At 57.5% G+C, this 22,051-nt stretch overlaps 1 protein-coding gene across 11 annotated transcripts in view; it reads left to right on the top strand.

The window, feature by feature from the left end:
* Positions 1–17,805, top strand: part of RALGPS1 (Ral GEF with PH domain and SH3 binding motif 1) — a 221,210-nt gene extending 203,405 nt beyond the window's left edge. For 3 of the 11 annotated variants that reach the window (XM_041004447.1, XM_041004449.1, XM_041004446.1), the window contains 5 exons: positions 7,767–7,850; positions 8,934–9,039; positions 10,696–10,788; positions 10,908–11,013; positions 12,254–12,570. In XM_041004447.1, the coding sequence (XP_040860381.1) occupies positions 7,767–7,850; positions 8,934–9,039; positions 10,696–10,788; positions 10,908–11,013; positions 12,254–12,423 (559 nt within the window). In that variant the 3' untranslated portion in view covers positions 12,424–12,570. Of the gene's footprint in view, positions 1–1,166; positions 1,219–7,766; positions 7,851–8,933; positions 9,040–10,695; positions 10,789–10,907; positions 11,014–12,253; positions 12,571–12,804; positions 12,865–16,681 lie in introns of those variants that run through there. The other 8 variants (XM_041004451.1, XM_041004450.1, XM_041004441.1 and 5 more) reach the window with 7 other exon arrangements.
* Positions 17,806–22,051: the final 4,246 nt, after the last annotated feature.

The following is a 22,051-nucleotide window of genomic DNA, read 5'->3' as shown; positions in this document are numbered from 1 at the left end:
GGACCCAGCTATTGCCACTACGGATGGCACCCCTGTCCCTGAAAGAGCCAAGAGCCCCCTGGGCCCTGCAGGGCAGTCTGCTCAGGCAGCAGCAACTGCAGCTGGGTGGACCACTGGGTTCTTCTTGTGTCTTTGCTTTTTCTCCCTGAGAAGCCAGAGCAGGGAAGGGAAGGTGACTGGGGGAAAGAGGGAGAAAAAACCAGCCTCACCAAGCACCTGCCGGCACAGAGGTGGGGGCGGGGCCGGCCTGCAGTGCCCAGGCTTGGCAGCCGTGGGGGACGCAGAGCCCTTCGTCACTGCCCAGGCCAGCGGAGGGCAGGTGGCTGTCGGAGCGGTGTCCCTGTGTCTGTGCAGTCTGTGTGCTGTGTGTCTGTCCATTCCCCTAACCAGAGACCTCTCCTGGCAGTGGCAGCCCGTTAGGCATTTGCCAAGCTGCATGGTTGGGTCTGTTGAGGCCTGTGGAATGCATGGGGGTGGGGGAGGCAGGAGTTTCAGTCCCAGGACCCTGCGAAGCTAGGCCTGCCCGTCTCAGGCACTGTGTCCTCACCACCTGGAGATCTGGGACGAGCCTGACTCTGTCAGGTGCATGGCTGCTTAAGACAGTGCCGCCTGGGATGGGGAGGAGGGCACAGGGCATCTTAGGAGGAGAGTTCCTCCTGCCCCCTGAGTGTGATAGGCATCCTAGAGTCCAGAGATCCCCACAGATTTTGGCCACAGACCCCCGTTTCCTGCCGTTTCCTGGAGCACTCGATGGAGCTTAGCTTTTGTGGGGCAAGCTGGGGAAGTGTTGGCCTGGGCTCCCCCAAGCTCACCGACCCCAGGCTTCCTCATCCTAGTCCCGTGTCCTGACACAGGGTCACTGGGTTCCCAGGTGCTGGATCAGGGAAATCGAGGTGTTTTTCCGTTTGGGGCTGACTGAAGCACCGCTCATTCCTCCCTGTCTCATCTTACTGCCGGTTCCTGCAAAGCACCCCGCACCATAGGGCCTCTGGTTCCAGGCAGAGTCCAGACACCTCATGTGTGAAAGGAGAAAGTCTCTCTTTGCAGAGGCTCCAAGCCTGGGTGAGCCCAGGCCAGTGGGCGGCTGTGCTGCCATGTGCCCATCAGGATACCATCGCTTCTTCTTGTGACATGGCCCCACTCATTGGTCTCTATTCCTTTTCCAGGCAGTAGTGAGAGCTCAGAGTTTAGTGAAGAGGTGTCTGCGGGGCTGGAAAGGTGAGTGGACTCCCACTCAGGGGCGGTGGCAGGGCCCCAGGGAACTGAAGACAGGTCTCTGATGGCCCCATGGCTCCTCCATCAGCTTGGCGGGCAGAAGAGCGGGCTGGTCCTGAGGACTCAGGACTCTGCCATTCACCGGAGCAGCCTCTTGGCTCCTCTGCTCTAGGACCCAGCCCTGGTGTGGTTTCCCCAGGCCAGGCTACAGCGGTAATAAACCCAGGAGCAGGTGGGCTGGCGTTCTGGAATATGGAAGCCTAGATTTTGACATGGGCACATGGCGCCCCCTGCTGGGCCCTGTGAGTGTTGCACTCACATGGTGAGGCCCACTGGGAAGTGGCCACCGCTGCTTTGTAAAATACCACTTAGGGAATCACCCACTGCAGACTCCAGGAGCTTATGGAAGACAAGGAGGTACTCCAGCGCCAGCGTTTCTGGGAGACAAGGGGCATTCCTGCAGCCTGGCACTGCCATGGAAAAATGGCTGAGGGCAGGCAGGGGGAGACCGAGGGAGAGGAGAGGCAGAGAGGCAGAGCGGCCCCTCCTGCCCCTCCTGCAGTGTTCAGAAGCTGTGCACGCAGGCACATACTACACACTGTATTCACTGACTCTTGCACACCACAGTAACCCAACACACACATGCCATCACAATGTGCACCCTCACACCTGTGTATAACACACACACATACTTTCACACTCAGAAGGCTACCAGTGACAGGAGACCCTGCCTTGGCCCCTGGGTCATACACGCACCTCCAGGGCCTCCTTCTGTCTGGATACCCCAGCCCCCAGACTCCTAGGGGGCACCTGTTCTGTCTTTGATCATGAGGGAGGTCAGGTGCAGGGGTGGCCGGCCAGCGGCTCGTGGGGGCCAGCACCTGTGCCTGTGGGAGGCATGTGCCACCGCCCCTCTCACCTGTCGCTTGCTGTGCTGTTGCCAAAGGAATTTTTTTTTCCTGTTCTCTTCCAATTTTCCACAATGGCAAAAATGTTGCTTCCCCCCCCCCCCCGCCCCCAGAAAGCACGTATTCAACTTTTTGAAACAAAGACAGGCAGGACTGATCATTGCTGGGTTTTTAGGAAGCGATGGGTGAAGCCATGTCAGAGTCTGTGATCACCACCTTCCCCAGTGGCAAAGGAAGCCCCTTTAAGGGGGCAAGGGGCAACGCACCCCCTGCTGAGATCCGAGGGTCTTAGAGAAGCCAGGCCAGGTGTGTGGGTGGTGGCAAAGCTCGCACCCCAGGGTGCAACAGGAGGATCCAACAGGGGCCCTGCAGGGGACTCCTGGGGAGTCGGGGGGGGGGTGCGACTGTCCTCAACATTTGGTAAGGAAGAGCTGCTTGAGTGCCCTGGGGTGGGATATGAGGAGGCTGGTAGCCTGCAGTCACGTGTGGGATGGCACTGGGGCCCAGCAGTGCTCAGGGTCTCTGGAAGCGAGGGGCCCCTGGATGGGCGTTCACCTTACAGGTGCCTGCGGTCAGGGCCACCCACCCCCAGTTGTGAGTCCTAGCACTCGGCTGCACAGCCAGGACCCCCACACTGACCCACTTGGGGGTTCCTGTGAGTTTTCCCCCCATGGTACAGTCACAATAAGATGGACAGGCAGCCCGGGAGGCGGTCTCTGAGCACATGCTGGCCTTGGGGGCGGCAGTAAAGGGTGGGCAGGATTCCCAGGAGGCAGCCACAGGCAGTTGGTACGATGGGTGATGGAGGAGGCTGGTTGTGCGCTGCTGCCCATGTGAGGTTGCCCTGTTGGTCCTGTAGCTGGAAAGTCCCCAGAGAGCAAGGGCGTGGTGACAGCAGCAAGCTTGCTTTCCGCCAGTGTCTAAAAGGTGGACGTTTGCCTTCTTAGGAAGATTAGGGACACCGGGAGACACCCCAGCTGTGCCTAATGTTGCGGGGTGCCTCTGAGTCATTTGAGGACAGACAGCTCAGGCCCTACAGCGAGAGGTGCCCTGGCATGGGCATGGCCACATGGCACCTGTGCTCGGGGGACTCTCACAGATAATCTTGTTGAGGATCCCAGGTTCCTGTCCCCTACCTGCCCTCCCCAGGGTTTGCTCTGCCCAGGGCCCTCCTGCTGCCCTGTAGCCACATCTGGACCCTGCCCAGTCCCTGAGAGATGCAGCTGAGAGTCCAGCACTGTGCCAAGCTTCTGATCACAGTCTCCCCCGTCCTCTCCACTCCCCACCACCAGCTGCGGCTTCTGCCTTGCTCCCTGGGTCGCAGATACAAAAGTCTGGCAAGTGAGGCCCCTCCGGCAGATTCCTCACCAAGAGAAGAGGGTAGAGGTCCCTGGGACTCATGGCCTTGTGCTTGACCCTGTCTGGGCCTACTGGTCTCTGATCCAGAGAGAGCACAGAAACCTCCAGCCGGCCACAGCATCTGCGCAGGCCTGTCTCCCTCCATAGTCAGTGCCTTGCCAGTGGGCAGGGCACCCTGCCTGCCCTGTGTTTCTCCTTCTGTCCCGCTGTCTGCAGTCCAGACGCTAGACTTGCCAGTACGTACAGAGACTCCGCTCACAGGCTTACCCTGGCTGCCCCGGGTCACCCCAGGCCTAAGCTGAAGCTTGGTAGAGCCAGCTGGTTGGTGTAGGTAGTTCTGGGTCAAGCTCAGCAAACAGAGGGCTGGAGACTTGGTACATGAGCGTGGCTCCCAGGGACCCTGCCTTGGGAATCAGGACGTAGGGCGTCACTGCCAGAGCTGTCCCAGGGACAATTCAGGGTGCCTGTAGATGAGGGTGAATCAACAGGAAGTAGCCAAGACCAGACGAAGCCCATCAAGGGCTTGCCTGCACAGGCAGATGGCCAGCATCACCTGGATGCGCCCACAGGTGTGCTCCCACCAGGGGCTCTGCGTGCAGCAGACAGAAGGCTGAGGCCAGGGAGCCCTTCCTGTGCTATGACCATGATGGCTGGTCATCAACCCAGCTGCTTCCGAGACACTGCTCCATCCCACTACCTCCAAGACCAGTAGCAGGGCCTCAGGGCCTTGTGAACTTGAACCCCCAGATCTACAACCTGACATGCAGCTAGAAAGCACCGGTAGGGGAGATGCCTTTCAAACCACCCCCTCGGCTGGTCTGAATGCCCATGGTGCCATGGCCCAACCACCCCCTCGCTGGTCTGAATGCCCATGGTGCCATGGCCCAACCACCCCCTCGGCTGGTCTGAATGCCCATGGTGCCATGGGCCCAAGTGTGCCCTGGTTACCTCCACCATGACAGCAGCCCTTCCCCGCCCCCCACTTCCTCCTCCTGATGTCGTGACCTTGGGCAAGTGACCCCACCCCTGCAAGCCTCATGCTCCTTACTTCCAAGCTGGGGATCAGAATAGCACCGACCTCACAGAGTGCTGTGATTAGATGAGATCACGAATGAATACTGCTGAGTGCTGTGCCTGGCACCCATCACCACCACCACCATGACCACCACTACTGCAACCACCACCACCATGACCACCACTACTGCAACCACCACCACCACTACCACCATCACCATCATCACCACCACCACCACCACCACCATCACCATCACCATCACCACCACCACCATGACCACCACTACTGCAACCACCACCACCATGACCACCACTACTGCACCCACCACCACCATGACCACCACTACTGCACCCACCACCACCATGACCACCACTACTGCACCCACCACCACCATGACCATCATCACCCCAACCACCACCACCATCACCATCATCTCCACTGCAACCACCACCATCACCACCACCACCATGACCACCACTACTGCAACCACCACCACCATGACCACCACTACTGCAACCACCACCACCATGACCACCACTACTGCAACCACCACCACCACTACCACCATCACCATCATCACCACCACCACCACCATCACCACCATCACCATCATCTCCACTGCAACCACCACCATCACCATCATCTCCACTGCAACCACCACCATCACCATCACCATCATCTCCACCGCAACCACCACCATCACCACCACCATCACCATCATCTCCACCACAACCACCACCACCACCATCACCATCATCTCCACCACAACCACCACCACCACCATCACCATCATCTCCACTGCAACCACCACCATCACCATCATCTCCACTGCAACCACCACCACCACCATCACCATCATCTCCACTGCAACCACCACCATCACCATCATCTCCACCGCAACCACCACCACCACCATCACCATCATCTCCACCGCAACCACCACCATCACCATCATCTCCACTGCAACCACCACCATCACCATCATCTCCACCACAACCACCACCACCACCATCACCATCATCTCCACCACAACCACCACCACCATCACCATCATCTCCACCGCAACCACCATCACCATCACCATCATCTCCACTGCAACCACCACCATCACCATCATCTCCACTGCAACCACCACCTCCACCATCACCACCTCCACCATCATTGTTGTCACCTTCATCACTGGCGTCATTCTTATCATCCTGCACACCCTGTGGTACAGACCTAGTTGCCAGCCTGTATCCTCCCCACAAGTGCCCACTCTGGGCCAGCCTTAGGTGCCTGCTGCAATCCTCGTCACCCCCTCTCTCAGCGCCTCCCCCCATGAGCCATCCCTGAAAGACCCTGACATATGAACCCCTCTGGTTCTTCCCCTCCCTGATGGGTTCTAGAGTTGGACAGACCAGGGTCCAAATCCTTAGGACAGGACCGTGGTGCTGAGCACAACACTGGCAAGCAGGCAGCACCATGGCCTGGCACACAGGAACACTCACTACCCAGCAGACCCTGCGTCTTCCTGTGAGCCCCATGCTCCTGCACGTCCACCAAACCTGAAAGGATCAGAGGCCAGACTGCTTGGAAGCCGCTGGTTCCAGCCTGCCTGTGAACAGTGCCAGTTCTGCCAAGCGCCTTCACCAGGCAACACAGAAAGGAGGCTGGTAAGAGGGCAGCAGCTCTGGCCACACATGTGCCTGAGGAACCTCAGGACCCCACACGGTCCCAATCTTCACACATCATCTCTGGGGTCAGAAGAGGGAGAGACATCGGCACGGAAGACGTCACAGCCAGCCCCCAAGCAGCATCGCGTGGCTCGGGGCTGCCACCTGCTGTGAAGGTGTCTGCATTGCGACGGAGTGTCCTGGAAGGTGCCAGGATCTGATTCTGAGTCTCAGCAGCCCCTTGGCTTCCTGCAGGCTGTGGTGCTCCCCTCAGCACAGCCCAGCCATGTTAGGGGAGGAGAGAGATGGAGGCTGCCTGGTCTGTGGGCTGAGAGTTGAGCATACCATCCCGAGGCCAGCAACCATCCTGAGGAACTGTGACATCAGACAGCTGAGAGCACGCAGCACACGATGTGGCCTGACACCACATCAAGAGGAGGGGCCACCCTGCAGGACTGCACACCCCCTCCAGCCACAAACTTGGGCCCCTGGAGAGTGGGCCTTCACTGGCCGTCAAGAAGTAGAGGATCGAGGCCCTGAACTCGAGGGTAGTGCAGCACACCTGCGTTGGCGAGTGTGGACGTCCCCACAGGTGGCTGGCCATGGGCCACTAACAACAATCTGGGATTGGCTCTGAAGAATGGGGAGTATTTGCAAGAGGAGCAGACCCTGTCTGAGTTAATAAAGCAGGGTTTCTTCATTGTCTGGCCAGCGGACGGAGGAGCTGCTGTTGGGGCATGGGCATGCTGCTGGCAGGAACAAGGAGTGGGGAGCATCGTGTGCACACAGGATGAGGAAGAGAGGGGCTTCCCATCCACTAACTCACTCCCCGCCTCCCCCAAAATGTCTGCAGCACCCAAGACTGGGCCAGGCCAGGACCAGAGGCCAGGAACTCAATCCAGGTGTCGCAGGTGGGTGGCAGGGACCCAAGTACTTGAGCCATCACCTGCTGCCTCGCGCCGTGCACATTAGCAGGAAGCTGGCAGGAGCAGCAGAGCCGGGCCTGCATCCTGGAACTCCAGGACGGGACACAGGTGTCTACAGAGGTGGCTCCACCACCGCACTGAATGCTACCCCAGAAGCGAATCTTCTGGGACGAGAAAATACATGGAGGGGACGATGCTGTCTCCCTCTAAAGCCGCGGGGTAGGACGCTGTACTTCGCCCTGGATGTGGCTGGCAAAGGAATCCAGCTGTGTCCTGGCGATGGCACCTGCACGGCCATCCCGACATGTAAGGTCGCCCGCAGTTCTGTGCCTGTGTGTGCTCTCCTACAGACTGCAGGGGCGGCACAGCAATTCCTGTTAAAAATGTCAACCTCGCACTGGGATGACTGGGAACAGAAGGGTTGAGAGTGAAATAGAAGTTCATGCGCCAAGTGCCTAGAGACTCAGAGAACTTCTTGCACGGGGGCCTTCGGGGGGCGTTATGTGCCTTGAGCTAGCAGCTCCAGCTGTTCCCCAGATACCCTGTGGCAGGACTGGGTCCTGGAGAGGAGTTGGGGAGGGTGGCCACAAGGTTTCCTGAGCCAGTGACCATATAGCCTCCTGTAGAGTGTCTAGTCTTCCCAGGCCATTGCTAAAATTCACTTTTTTTCTTTCTTTCCCCTCTGAAGCAGGGGACGTCTCTATGCCACGCTGGGGCCCAACTGGCGGGTTCCGGTTCGGAATTCTCCCAGGACCCGGAGCTGTGTCTACAGGTATGCGTTAACTCGTCTGCCTGTTTGCCCAACACACAGCGTTAGGGTGCTTCCTGGGTGCCATGCATGGTGCCAGGGGCTACGAAAGAACAGGCACCCCTGAGAGGCGGTGTAGCACTGTGGGAGAGGAAAGGAAGAGAGATCGGAAGAATGGTAGGAACCAGCCACATAGTGGGAGAGCTCAATTAAAGAAATGTCCCCAACCCAGGAGGCCACAAGACAGGAAGAGAAAGGCGGACAGACAGGGTCACCAGTGTTGCAACATATGAGAGGGGAGGGGTCCGTAATAAGGCTGGAGGCCGGAGCTGAGAAAGCAGGGAGGAGCTGTGGAAGGGGCTGGGTGGGGAAGGAGACAGGCTGTGGCACGACCTTGATCTTGGCCACAGAATGGACAGGGTGCAGCAGGATGGCAGGAGTGAAAACAGGGAGAGAGCACCGAACAGTCAGTGGAAGGTCCAGGGGCCGAGGAGGGGAAGTAGAGGTGGACACAACACATCCTGAGGGAGAAGGAAAGAAAGACCAGAGCCCGGTGTCTGGCTCAAGCCTAGGAAAGGCAGGAGAGGAGGCACACTGGGTCAGGCGCCTCCCCACGGCAGATGCAGATCCCAGTTGGGAAGACTTGGTCATGCACTTGGTCATGTTCGCCTGCAGGTGGCGCCTGGTCCCCGAGGGAGAGGACAGGCAGTGCTGGCTGTTGGAGTCCTGCCTTCTCCCGGTCCAGCCCTGCCTCTCTCTGTCTTGCTGCCAGAGCTGAGGCTGTAAGGCCTCCTGCTTGCAGGTGCAGAGGGAACCTGTAGATGTAAGCTCCTGGATGAAGCCACAGCAGAGATGTCAGTCAGGATTGGGAGGAAGGGTAAGGGTGGGGGATGCCTGAGGCGGGGCTGTGGTGGACATGGCCACCGGGCCCAGAGCTGTGTAGCTCTCACGAAGACCCAGGTGGAAGTCCTTAGCTGCCGGGAGATGTGTGTGCTCCCCTGGCCTTGCCCCAGTCCTGATGGTCCTCTGGTCTGTGGCAACAGCACGAGCCTACTGACGGGGCACCTGGGGACTTCCAAGGCCACGCCTGACGGTACCCTCCCGCAGCCCCACAGGTCCCTGCATCTGTACCCCGGGCAGCTCAGCGGCCCTGCCCACCATAGAGGGGCCTCTGAGGAGGAAAACACTGCTGAAGGAGGGCCGGAAGCCAGCGGTGAGTGCAGGTGCACCCGGAGGTGGAAGCAGCTCGGGCAGCAGCCATCCCCGGCCACTCTGCCCTGAGTGGGGAGGGCCTCCCTCCGTGCCTACGTCTGAACATCGGGACGGAACAGTGCCTCCCACGAGGGACACATGGGGCAGTGTCTTTAAGCCACATTATGCCTGTGGTCGTCCCTGCAGGCAGGAGCCCCATGAGCCCAGGAGTAAGGAGGTCGTGCAGTCCCAAGAGAGCCGTGTGGCAATCACTGACTGGGTAGCAGCCCCAGAAGGGGGTCCCTCTTGGCCCCCAGCAACATCCTCAAATGAGTGGGGGACACTCATGGATGAGGAAGAGTCAGGAGGCCCCACAAGCAGCCCCCAGTCTGCTGTGCTGGTCCCAGTGTTACCAGCTGGGCATGCCCCACATGGAGAACCATAACCCTTCGCAGAGGCCTCGTGGTTGTCTGTGGACCCAGCCGTCTACTCACCGCCCCAGACAATGGCCTACCAGCCTGTCTTGAAGCTGCATCTGCTCCCGCCCACTGCCCATGAAGCCCCTTAGGGATGCCCACACCTGTGGACCCATGCCCACAGTTAAGGTCCCGGGGCTCTGGCTCAGGTGCCACCTCCTAGTGCTCTCAGAGCCCCCCTGTCTCCATGTGTCAAGTGATCCATGGGCAAGAAGGAGTCTCCTGTTGGCTCTGACCACATACTCTGTCACTTGGGCCCAGAGTGTCACAGAGCGGGCTACACTTCAGGGCCCTCTTACTGGCAACTTGCCCAGACCTCCCTGGCTCTCTCCCTGCCCAGAGTCCCAGGTTCCTTAAAGCAGTGCTCCCCAGGGGCTGGCCGACGTTCTAGCCGGAAGGAGGCCCCTCGGCAGCCCCCCCCCCCGCAGCCCCCTCGGCAGCCCCCTCGGCAGCCCCCCCAGCAGCTCCCTCGGCAGCCCCCTCGGCAGCTCCCAGCTGCTGCTTTAAGTGGAGTAGGATAGGAGTAAGTGGAGAACACAGGTGCTCCCCATTCACTGTAAAGATACACATTGTTGCATGAACCTTCTTCCCTACAACAGGGACTCCATGAGCCCTACACACCTGTGGGTGTCAGCCAAGTGTGTAAGGGCCACGGCCTTTCCTGGTGGCCATGCGGCTCTGCCCAGCGGGAGGGGGCCTGTGCCGAGTGTGCATGGCAGCCAGCCTGCAAACACCATCCTCTTGTTCCCAGGACAGGGGTGGGTTGGCTGGCCTGGGCAGCTTCAGAAGCCCCCACTGAGGAGATCTTCCTGAAATGAAGGTGCCAGTCCCCAAATAGAAGACCGCCCCCCCGGAGAAGCTGAGGGACACCTGCAGCCCACTCAGTGGTGTCATCATGGCTAGCCGTAGAGGCTTCGAGAGAGCCAACAGGCTGGTCCACAGCGGCCCGGGCCATGGGGCAGGGTGTGTGGGCTCCAAAACGCCTCTCCCAGGACCAGTAGAGGTGATGTCCTGGCTGGGAGCGAGGCAGTGGGGGCTGAGGGAGACTCCCTGCCTCCCGGTCCCACGGTGGACTGGCGCTGCCAGAGGCTGGTGGAGGGCCAGGGAAGCAGGGGTCATGGGCCCATGCCTGGACACTTAGGGCCACTCTGTTCCTGCCACTCACCATTTTCTTGGTCACTCTGCCTCCCCTTGCTCGGCAGCTGTCCTCGTGGACCAGGTACTGGGTCATTCTCTCAGGATCCACCCTCCTGTATTATGGAGCCAAGTCCCTGCGGGGCACAGACCGGAAGCACGTAAGTTCCTGGTGAGGCTGGGGGATGGGAGGAGGGGTCATGGTGGCCTGCGGGATGGGAGGCACCTGGCTGGGTCCTGGTGGGCATCCCAGGCCCCAGCCTGTGTCACTCTCCCATAGTACAAATCCACACCCGGCAAAAAGGTATCCATCGTGGGCTGGATGGCGCAGCTGCCTGACGACCCCGCGCACCCAGACGTCTTCCAGCTGAATAACCCTGACAAAGGTGGGCAGCAGGTGGGGGCCGCTCACCCCACCTCCGCTAAAAGTGCATGCGTGCACACGTGCGTGCGTGGCCTGCAGCCTGCGCCACCCACGGAGTGCGGGAACACTGCTGGGGGCGTGTGGTGGCATCCCCTGAGCAGCGGGAGGGGCACAGGGCTGTGACCATCCCTTCTCTGACCTTCCCTGTGGCTCCCAGAGCTATAGCCTAAGAGTCATAGTAAACAACATGAGGCTACACAGGGCACGGCCACGTGGCTGCTGGGACTTTAGCACATACACCCCCCTTCGCCCCTGCACCCTGCAGCAAGCCCGTGCCAGAGATCAGCAGGTCTCCAGCCAACCCAGAGGAGGACCTTTGGGACCATCTCCAGCTGCGTCCCAGCGCCTCTGGAAAGGAGCCAGCTCCACTGACAACAGGCCGTGGCTCAGACGCGCACGTCACGAGGCAGTTCACCTCAGCTGCCCCGGGCTTGGGTTCTAACTAGGCATGCTGGGTGGGACTGGGGAAGTCGCCCAACAGCAACGCTTGGATGCAGGGTCCCGTGCAGACACAGCACCCGGGGTCTTGCTGAAATTGGAACTCAAATTAGCAGCCCTGGAGTGAAGATAAAGACCGCGTGCCTAGTGAGCTCCTTCCCGGTGCTCAGCGCTCGGTGACACCAGCCAAGGGACCTGGGAACACCAGAGGAGGGCACTGTCCCCACACAGAGGTGACGTGACACGGGGTGGCCAGGGGCTATGAGTAGAAGTCAGCTGGGAGAAAAAGCTACGTCTGGGGTCTTCTCCCTGACTTCTGACCATGTCTGTTACCAGGGTCTGTTAGCAAAGGGAAGTCACACTCAGAGGGCACCCCGTTCTCACTCCTCTCTGCAGCCACAGCCGGGCCAGAGCTCCCCTCCAGCCTCCCAGCCGGTGCCATACCCCAGGAGCCTGTGCCGAGTGACGTCACTTTGTTCCGTAGGAGGCGCCTAACACTGGCTGCCCGCCCTCTTCTCAATCTCCTTTGTGATTCCCATTAGGCATTTTTAAGCGTTGGTGCTACTAGAGGGCTCCACCTCGTGGCCAGAGACAGGCAGAGACCCGGTTCTGAGGTTCTGAGAACCCCTTCCCTGCAGTCAAAGGGGGGAAGTGGCATGGGGGGTCGTGTCCCTGCTGGGTTGCCCTGTTCCCTCTTGTCACTGCCCCCCACTGACCTCCAGGGTGCCCCCTCATCAGTAACTCGTGGCTTCTCTGCCCCCCAGGCAATGTTTACAAGTTCCAGACCGGCTCCCGCTTCCACGCAATCCTGTGGCACAAACATCTGGACGATGCGTGTAAAAGCAACGGGCCCCAGGTAAAGCCCCCCGGCCCCCTATGTCACCCGCAAGCCGCCCCCTGCCCCTGCAAGACCACTTGTCTTTCCTTGAGATGAAGGAGGAACTCAGCCCTGTGCCCGGACCACAGCTCTGAATCCAGCTCCAAGTCTTTCCCACTGAAGGAAATGCCAGCACAACAGCCACTGGGGGATGTTAGGTGGCAGGTGTGGCATCACCCAAGGATTAGGCTCCAGAGTCCCTCCCCAAAGCCACTGCCCTTAGGGGAACACTCCACAGCAACCAGGGGCCTCCCGGGCCGCTTCCTGCTCCAGCCCCCGGAGGTGTAGCAGCAGCAAACACACTGAGGGCCGCCCAAGGGCCAGGCAGGGTGTGCACAAGCCAGACAGCTGTACCGCCACCACCTCAAGCCCCCGCTGGCCGCTGGGCCTGGCTCTGCCCCGGCTCTTCCCCCACCACGCCCACCCTCTCCCCGCCAGGCCTGGTGCGAAATGCCTCACGTGCAGGAATCGGCCGGCTCTTCCCCACATCCCTCTGAGGTAGGTCCTCTCACCGGATCCCCTCCCACTCTGAGGACCCCAGGGCTCCACAAGTGGCAGGAGCTTGGCCAAGCACCACCCACCCACCCTTCCCAACTCCACCCCAGCCACTGTTTAGGGAGCTGCTAGCCTCACCCTCCTGCACAGGAGCAAAAGGCCAAACCAGCAGAGTGGACCAAATAGGACCCAGGGGTACAGCCCTTGTGCATCTAGCACAGGAAGGCACTGGCGACACTGGAGCTCTCTCCTCTGTCTGACTGGGGAGAGAGCAGCCTTCAGAGGCCCCGGGGCTGGGGTAGAGGGGGGACTTCGGCACAGGCAGGCTTTGGAGCCCCAGAGAGAGGGACTGCGTTGGGCAGGTGCATGCTCAGTCCAGGACCCCTTGACCCCTCCGAGCAGCGGGGCCTGTGACAGAGTTGAGGGTGTAGTCTCCAGCAGCTGACCCCAGGGAGCTGTGTTCAGCTTAGTGTCGCATCTGTCTGCGACATGGCTGAGGACATCTCTGAGAAGCTGGTGGAGGTTATAGGTGACAGGAAGCTGAAGGCAGAGTCAGCAGAAGACACTCAAGAAGCTAAAGCCACAGGCCAGGACCAGTGCTGGAATAGGCTGGAGGCAGTGCAGCGAGACCCAGTGACTGCACTGTAGTCCCCTTGCTCACCCATATATCATCCAGGAGTTGTTTTATATAAAGATTTATTAATCTGAAAATCACAACAAGATCTTCCATCTGCTGGTGCAACCCCAAATGACCACAGCAACCAGACCCGAGAAGATCTGAAGCCAGGAGCTAGGAGTTTCTTCGAGGTCTCCCACATGGGTGCAGAGGCCCAAGCACTTGGGCCATCCTCTACTTTCCCAGGCCACAAGCAGGGAGCTGGATGGGAAGTGGGGCAGCAGGGACTAGATCCAGTATCTATAAGGGATGCTGGCTACGCAGGTGGTAGCTTTACAGCACTGATAGGAGATTTGTCCTGAGGATGACTCACTCATGATCTCAAAACACACACTCAAGCATGTCCCCTCAGCACTGCTCTTGATAGACAGACCCTAGACACCTGTGCCGCTCAGTAGATCCCTGTGGTATGACCCCTGATGGGAGATTGCTGGTGATCAACAGTAGGGAGCCCCCAGGCAGAAGCAGCAGAGTCCAGAGACCCACATTGGGAAAGACTGGTCTTGGCCGTATTAAAACTCATGCAAGAAACTTTGGAAATGTTCATGGAAAGTGTATACTGGGGGAGAAAACGTGCATGGGTTAAAAAAAAAAAATGTTTTGCATTCAGCTGGCTCAATAGCTCAGAGGCTAAAACTTCACCTTGCAAGCACCAGCACCTCATATGGGCGCCAGTTCATGTCCCCACTCTTCCACTTCCTATCCAGTTCCCTGCTTGTGATCTGGGAAAGTAGCAGAAGACAGCCCAAAGCCTTGGGACCCTGCACCTGTGTGGGAGACTGGGAAGGATCTCCTGAATTCGGATCAGCTCAGCTCTGGCCATTGCAGCCACTTGGAAAATGAAGCAGCAGATGGAAGATCATTATGTCTCTCTCCTCTCCATAAATATGATCTGCCTTTCCAATAAAAAATTTTTTTTAAATATTTTGCACCAAAATCTCACTTCTCCACCAACTTCTTGACACTTGGAAACGGCAGCCCTATCACTTCCAGAGTGCTCCCATGTCATCTTGCTCATTAAGCAAATATGATTGTCTGACAGTGAGCCGGATGGTAGCTGCCGGCTCAGGCCCCTGTCCTCAGAGAGGATGGCCCCTCTGCCCGCTCACACTCACTAGCCAGCTGGGCACGTCACTCTTCTAAGAACATAGCATGCTGAAGTCACACACAAGTGGCCTTGTGACCCACATACAGGAACTTGGTGATGATGCAACAGGGACTGATGGCCCCAAAGTTTACCACCTGCATGCCAGAGGAAGAAGAAGCGAGGTGGGGATTGGAGAGGCAAGGCAGGACTTTGGTATCCACCCTGTCTGTGTCACAGCCCCAACACCTGATGGAAACAGTGAAGGGAGCCCTGAGCAAGAACCGCTCATCCATGTCTAGGGCTGTAGTCAGCAACCATTCCACAGGTGAGTAGCAGGTGGCTTGGCAGAACCCCGTGGGGCAGGAGTGGTTCGTGTTGGAAGGAAGTGGATCACATTTTGAGGAAGATCTTGCAACTTTTAATTATTTCTGTCCAATTTTCAGATCTAGGGAAGAAACATTCTATTTTTTAAAATCTATTTTTTTCTGTTTTCTTTTTTATTTATTTTTTAAAGTTCTACTTAAAAAGCAGATTTACAGAGAGAAAGAGACAGAGAAAGTAAGATCTCCCTTCTGCTGGTCCATTCCCCAAATGGCTGAATGGCTGAAGCTGAGCTGATTCTAAGCCAGGAGTCAGGAGCCTCTTGGTCTTCCGCATGGGTGCAGGGTCATAAGGCTTCAGGCCATCCTCCATTGCTTTCCCAGGCCAAGCAGGGAACTGGATAAGAAGTGGAGCAGCCAGGATGTAAACTGGCACCCCTATGGGGTGCTGGTGCTTGGAAGTGAAAAATTTATCTGTGGAGCCAGGCACTGGCCCCTCCCTCCCCTCTTTTTCCTAAGTTCTTTTCAACCAAGTGTTCCCACACGATGCTATGCATAATTAAGAAAACATCGACAACTCTCCAGGTATCCAGTAGCTGAGGGTCATCTGAGCCAATCACAGGTGTCCACTCAACACGTCACCAGGAGGGAGCAGGTCAGACACCTGCTCATGAGGGGAATCCCAGCACTGCATTCTGTAACACTGGTCTCAACTGACACCGAGTCCTCTTGGGCCCTGTCTTTGACGCCTGTGTAAGCTATAAAAAGATCAGTGAACAAACACCCACTCACCTACCATCCTTCTGCTGTCAGAGGGCAGACGCCATGGCCTTGCTGCTTGCCCCAGCCCAGCCCCATCCAGTTGGTCCAGCTCAGGCACTCAGCCGCTGTGGGACCTCGGCCGCCCAGCCTCCTGCACGCGGGTTGTGGGGCTGTCTCTGGGAGGTAGTTGTGTGTGACTTCAGTGTTCTGTGCTCTGAGAGTGACACTCAGCTGTCCTGCCTTTTGCTCCTGCCAGCAGTGCTGCTGAGGCCGTTCTGACAGCAGAGAGCATTTAATTTATTTGTTTTCCAGTTTATCATTCTGACCAAGTTGACACCAAAGACAGGTTTATTTTGCATGCAGTCCTTCTGTTCAAAATCTGGGATGCATAGCAGTGCGGGGCTGGGGGTCCCATGGCTGGGAGAGAGGCCAGCTAGGCCAGCAAGGGGAGAAGATACCGTGAGCTCAGGGTTGGTGGTCCCCTAGGCAAGGTAGCCAGCTTCTTGTCCTGGGGCACAGCAGTGGGAAGGCCATGGGGCTCCAACTAGTCCCAGACAACTTCCTCCTCTTCTTCCTCCTGTGCCTCCCCTGCAGATTCCTGCTGTCTCGACCCTGCGCCCTTCTCCCCGAGCCCTAGGCCCATTTCTGTAGGGTTCATCTCCTCCCCAGCCCAGGCACAGGAGGTAGTTGAGACAGCCTGGGTTTATTTGCTGTGTACTTAATCTCCATGAGCCTCAGTTTGTTGATCTTTGTGATGGGGGTGCTTCCAGAACCTGCCCAGTAGGACTGATGGGACGACCCAAGGACACAATGCATTTGAAATATTCAGAGCTGTTCCTGGGCACAGGGGGATTACGTCACCTGATGGCTGTCACTGTCCTGGTGCCCTCTCCCCACCTAACCCACTCCCTTCTCCTGAGGGACATCCCTCCCCTGCTCTCCTGCTGTGACAAGAAGCTGAGCTTTCTCTTCCAGGTACCTGCAAACCTTATGTCATTTGAATAAGTCTCTGCAGGACTTGGCGTGACCACAAAGGCTTCTGGGAGCCCAGCCTGGGCCCGGTGGTGAAGAAGCAGTTTCTGGGCACAGGCTGGGGCTAGGGCGCTGGGAGCCCCACAGCCAGACTCGGGGGCAGGGTGCCAGGGGACGTGGCCGGCGGCCTCACAAGTCCCCAAGGGCTTCACCAGCTGGCGCAAGATCCACCTGTTGGTCCCCAAACAATTCTTGTGACACTCCTTCCTGCAGCATCACTCCATGGGGTGGTGGTTGAACCCCAAACTGTCAGCCCTGCGCTCCCTATCTGGGCTCCTCGTGTCCGCCCACCAGCTGCAACTGCGACTGGAGAGTATTCAGCCCACATTGGGGTCCAGTGCTTCCTGCTGCACGGAGTGGACAGCGGCAAGGGGCGGCGATGACAGCAGCAAGCGAGGCTTGGGAGCAGGGCCAGACCACGCCACAGGCTCGTCACACCCCAAGTGCACGGGGCTGCTCGCCCATAGGGCGGCCTAAAATTTTGTACAACCCTCTCCCAAGCGTCTTCAGTGTGTGAGCGTGTGTGCGTGTATGTGTGTGTGTGCACACGAGCGAGTGTGACCTCTGAGAAACATGCATTTTGGCACAAGACTGGCAACATCACACATTCCATTTGCATTGAGTCCCTGCTTTCACCTTAAGTTACCATCTTGTTTCCCCTCCAGCCCCCCAGGAAGGCCTGAGTGAGAGCCTGTGTTAAGGGTCCCTTACATTCTTTTACTGTAAACAAACAATGCCTTAACTCGTGTCTTGTTTTCTGTTCCTATGGGTGCTATTCCTCTGGAAGGCCTGCTCCCCTGAGCCCCTTGGGTCCATCCAGGTCTTGTCGCTGTTAGCCTCTCTGAGACAGGACCAGGTTGCCAGCCAGCTTGCTTCCTCCCCCTGCCTTCCCCCCTGCACCCCCATGGGCCTGGAGGCCTTTGTCTTCTCACTCTGCCCCTCCCCACCCACCTGGGAGGAGATGACATCCTCTCCTGGCTTGGCTAGCTCGGAAGCAGCTTGGAGGCTGCCATGCTCACAGAGTTGGGCTGCACAGAGCCACTGGTATCCACCTGTTCCTCCTCCTCCCTCCCCCCCCCCCGCCCCGGGCAAGGCTTCTGCCCCTCCCCCACCCACCCTCTGCCTTGCACTGCCAGGGCGGGGGCCCACCAGAACTCCCAATCATCACACCTGCTGCCTGCTGGGAGCTGAGTTGACATTGAGGCCTTAAGCTCCTCCAGTCTTACCCCCACATGCAGTCACCAGCATGTTCTTCATTGTCCCAAGTCCAAGGGCACATGGTTGCTGATGGCCGGGAACAGAGAGCCAAGCCATTGAGTGGGTCATCCAGCGACCCAGATGACAGCCTCTGCGCCTCACCTTTCATCTCATCTCACAGTGACTTTTATTTTACACCAAGACTCGTTTGTTTTTCCATTCAAGACTAAAAAGTTCCTCTGTCACCGTAGTTTCCCCTCCTTCTACCCATTCACCTCTTTAATTTGTATATCCTAACTGCGAGCAGTAGTTTCCGAAGCAGTTTTCTCAGAAAGACTGAGTTTCCAGGTCCCTGTCCATCACTATGGCGATTTCCCATCTATCAGACACCAAACCACCCTGCAGAGTTCCCAGGACGAGGCACGCCTGCAGCAGCATCCACAGCAAGAAACTGGAATAGATCTGTTTGAGAGGAAAAAAAAAAAAAAACCAGCAAAGGCGCACCATGGCATTGTGATGATGTAGTGACAACTTCCCTGAGAACATGAAAAGCCCGGCGAGGAAAGGACTGGTCATCAGGGTTGTCTTTTGCAGCAAAGGAAACTCTGGCCAGACAGAATGGATGTGTCAGTGTTGGCTCCGGTTGCTCTTCACGCCTGCCCATAGCCGGGTCCTGTATGTGTGTCTAACCTAGTTCTCCTGGTGATGTCAGCTGGGCTGCCACAAGCTGAGCGATCAAGCCGGACAGCTCTGCCTGGCACCATGCAGTGTTCATCTCTGTCCACCTTGAGTCCATTTCTGCTCTGAGTTTGGAGAACATCAGCCTCTCAGTCCCCTTGGGTTTCTCCACTCTCCACACTAGCCTGGCTTCCCACACACTGGGACAGCACGTTGACAGGTGCCAATCAGCAAACCCTCACAGTCCCAGGTTCCTGGTGTCAGGCTGTCTCCTGCCCCTCTTCAGATGGTTCCTAATCTCTCACAAGCATCTTCTCCTGAGCTCATGTGAATGGCATACCCACTGATCCCTGGCTGGACCCTGCCAGGGACAGTCCTTAGCATGGGCCTGGAATGAAGTGGATAGACTTTGTTGGCCAAAAGCCTTGAAGCACCAGTGGGAACCCCAAATACATCCAGAAGAGACCCCAAGAAGACACAGCTGGGAGACACCCAGTTCTCCATGTGGGAGCCCCGTGCTGGTGGTCTTCACTCAGTCACTGTGTCCATGCTGCACGTGTTGGGTGCAGTCCAAAGCTGAGTTCCCAGCATGGAGGGAAGCATTTGTGTGTTCCGTTGCTTGGCTGGCCATCATGCACAAACATGTGGAAACTCATGAGAGGCATTCTATCTTGCAAGAATAGACTGTATTAAAAAGCAAATGGATCATGGCATCCCCCCACAAAATGAATGATGCAAAAACAAAACAAAACAAAACAAAACAAAACTTCATGGCATAGAAAGCTGGCAGCACTCCAGTGTCCCAAGAAGTCTCCCTGACTCTGCCCCCGGAAGTCTGCGGAACATGTTTTTGTAACTCGAGGTTGGGATCTGTGAGAGAACAGCAGTAATGCTTGCCTGAGTTTGTACAGTGAGAGTGCAGGCCCCGTCCTGTCCGACCGGAAGCACCCGCAGCACCACGGCAGAGGAGGTGACCTTCGAGCGGAAGGCTGTTTAGGTAAGACCTGCCTCTCACCAGCTGAATTTATAACAATTTTTTCCCCCTCCTATTTCTTACCAACATGGCCAATGTTTCTTTCGTCATTAGATTCTTCACCTCCCAAGGCCAGGAGGTGTGTATTGTTCAGGATGGAGAATGACCCATGACAACAGGAAGTTCCCTCCAGTGAGCCACATCCACTCTGATTCTCGGGTGCAAGCCTGAGCTCTGTCGTCCCCCTTGGAGATGCTGGCAGCCACCAGGTAAACGTTGCCAAAAACAGTTTCCTTCTGGTGACACCAGACGTGACTATAGCCCAACCTATTGACCCATTGAGTGATTTCGTGTCTAATAAAAGGAAAACCCACCTAGGAGAGGGCCTTTGAAATTGGAACATCTCTGCTCAAAACACCCACTCATTCATTCACTCACACCCTTGTTGAGTACTTCCTGTGCGCCAGGATCCACGCCAAAAAGAGGAAAAACCAACCATCGTCATCCCTACCCTCACATAGCTTGGATAAGAAAGTGTTACCACCCCTGACCTCCTGGGCAAGCCCTGCCCTCTGCCCTCTCATTGGAGGCCAATTCTGTGCAGGTTCCTCTAGAAAGGCTGGACAGCTGAACCAGCCTCTGGATGTGCCAGGTCAGGGTGGGTGGGGGTGTGTGCCAATTGGCTCAGAGCAGCCAGGCATGGAACAATGATGGCCTGGCCCACGGGGAAGTCCACACGTGAAGAAGGGAGCTGCATTCGAACATTCAGTGTCCATGTCATAGGTCTTTTAAAAAATATATCAGTGTTTAATCCAAGCACAGTACATAGCCAGAGCTGCATTGCCTTGGGTGTTGAGAACTTGGGACATGGATTTGAGAATGCCTGGTGACCCTGCCCCACACCAGTGTGTGCACCCTCATGGGGCAGCGCCAGAGGCCCTGCTTGCAGCTGCAGCATTAAACCGATGGCCCCTCCATTTCTGAAGTAACTGCAACCCTTCAGTACTGAACTAATAGCACCTAATTTATTAGTCTGCTAGACTCTTAAAACAGATTTCGTGCCAAAATGCATGGTTTTCCACTTAGCATTCAAAACGTTGCATAGCCCGTAGTTTTCAATTTCCTACCTACCCTTGCAAGTATGTTGCAATGGTTTCTACATTTGAATACCTTTCTTGTTGGATCTGTCACCTTCTCCCAGGCTGTCCGTATTTTTTTTTCCCCAGCAGAACTCCCCGCCGCCCCACCCCGCATGCAGCTGTGTAGGGACTTTGTCCTTGACTCCGCACCCGCAGTGGCCCTCCCAACATGCACATCAGCCCTCTGTGAAATTCTTTAGATTCTTGCTGTGAAGTATTTTGTTACCTCAGTCTTGTACCAAGTTGCTGTATTTTTTCAGAGCTTGTTATACTCTGATAATAACCGTTTCACGAATTAAATACTTTAATGTACAAACATCTTTGTTTACTTTGAAATTAAATGTGTTTTTTTCAATGACTGTGGCTCAGTGTATTAAACGCGAGACAAAATTTCCTTGGCGAACAGTTGGCTGCTCCAGATGCCAGCTCCACGGGTTAGGTGAGGAGGAAAGGGCGGGGACAGTGGGGGACACCGCCCTGGGATGGGGAGGGAGGGGAGAAGGGAGGCGTTAGAGGTTAGGGCCCGCTTGGAGATTCGGCTAAAAGGCTGCAGCACTGTGAGGCTGGGAAAGCAGGCGACCACAAGAGTGCTGGAGAGGAGCTTGTGAGGCCAGGCAGAACCCGAAACCCACTCCAGCCGGCAGTCAGTCCCCAGGACGGATGGAGGGATCCCCGGCTAACAAGCACTCTAACTGGGACGATGCCCGCCAGCCAGGACACCCCCGACCCCAGGGCGATGAGGATAGCCGGCAGTGTGGACCGGGCAGCCTCAGTGGCCGCGGTACAGCTGTGGACCGGAGCTGGGCCGGGGGTCGTGAGAGGGACGCACCGAGTAGGGGGCGAGAAGGCGGATCTAGAAGAAAGATGCAGCGTTCCTCGGGGCGGGGCCAGGCCTGTAGGCGGGACTGACTGGGAGAGGGAGCGGGGAATGACCCCAAGGATGGAGCAGTGCCACGGCTGACAGGGCCAGAGATGCTGAGGTGACGAGGTGACGAGGTGACGAGGGGCGACGCTCGCGCGAGCAGCGCCTGAGTGAGGACGGGTGCCACGCGGGAGCTCAGTGATGGATGGGTAGGTGGGCAGGGCCAGGGTCTGTGTTGAGGGGCGAGAGGCTACAGGAGCGGGGTTGAGGTCCTGATGGGCTCTACAGGGGTGTGGCGAGCCGGTTCGAGAAACCTGGGCGAGTGGCGGGAGAAACCCGAGGCGCCACTGGAGCTCGGAGAGGGGCGGGACCGGGGCGTGGCCAAGGCCTAGCAAAAAGGTGTGGGGCTGACCGAGCGGAAGGTGGGGGCGGGCTCGGGGCGGGGCTGCGTTCGGGGCGGCGCT

Source organism: Ochotona curzoniae, unplaced genomic scaffold (genome assembly GCF_017591425.1).
Source record: "Ochotona curzoniae isolate NIBS_2020 unplaced genomic scaffold, NIBS_Ocur_1.0 scaffold_3208, whole genome shotgun sequence".
Classification (NCBI taxonomy): Eukaryota; Metazoa; Chordata; class Mammalia; order Lagomorpha; family Ochotonidae; genus Ochotona; species Ochotona curzoniae.
The sequence above is the reverse complement of the archived record's forward strand: the minus strand, read 5'-3'. Positions and strand labels throughout refer to the sequence as shown.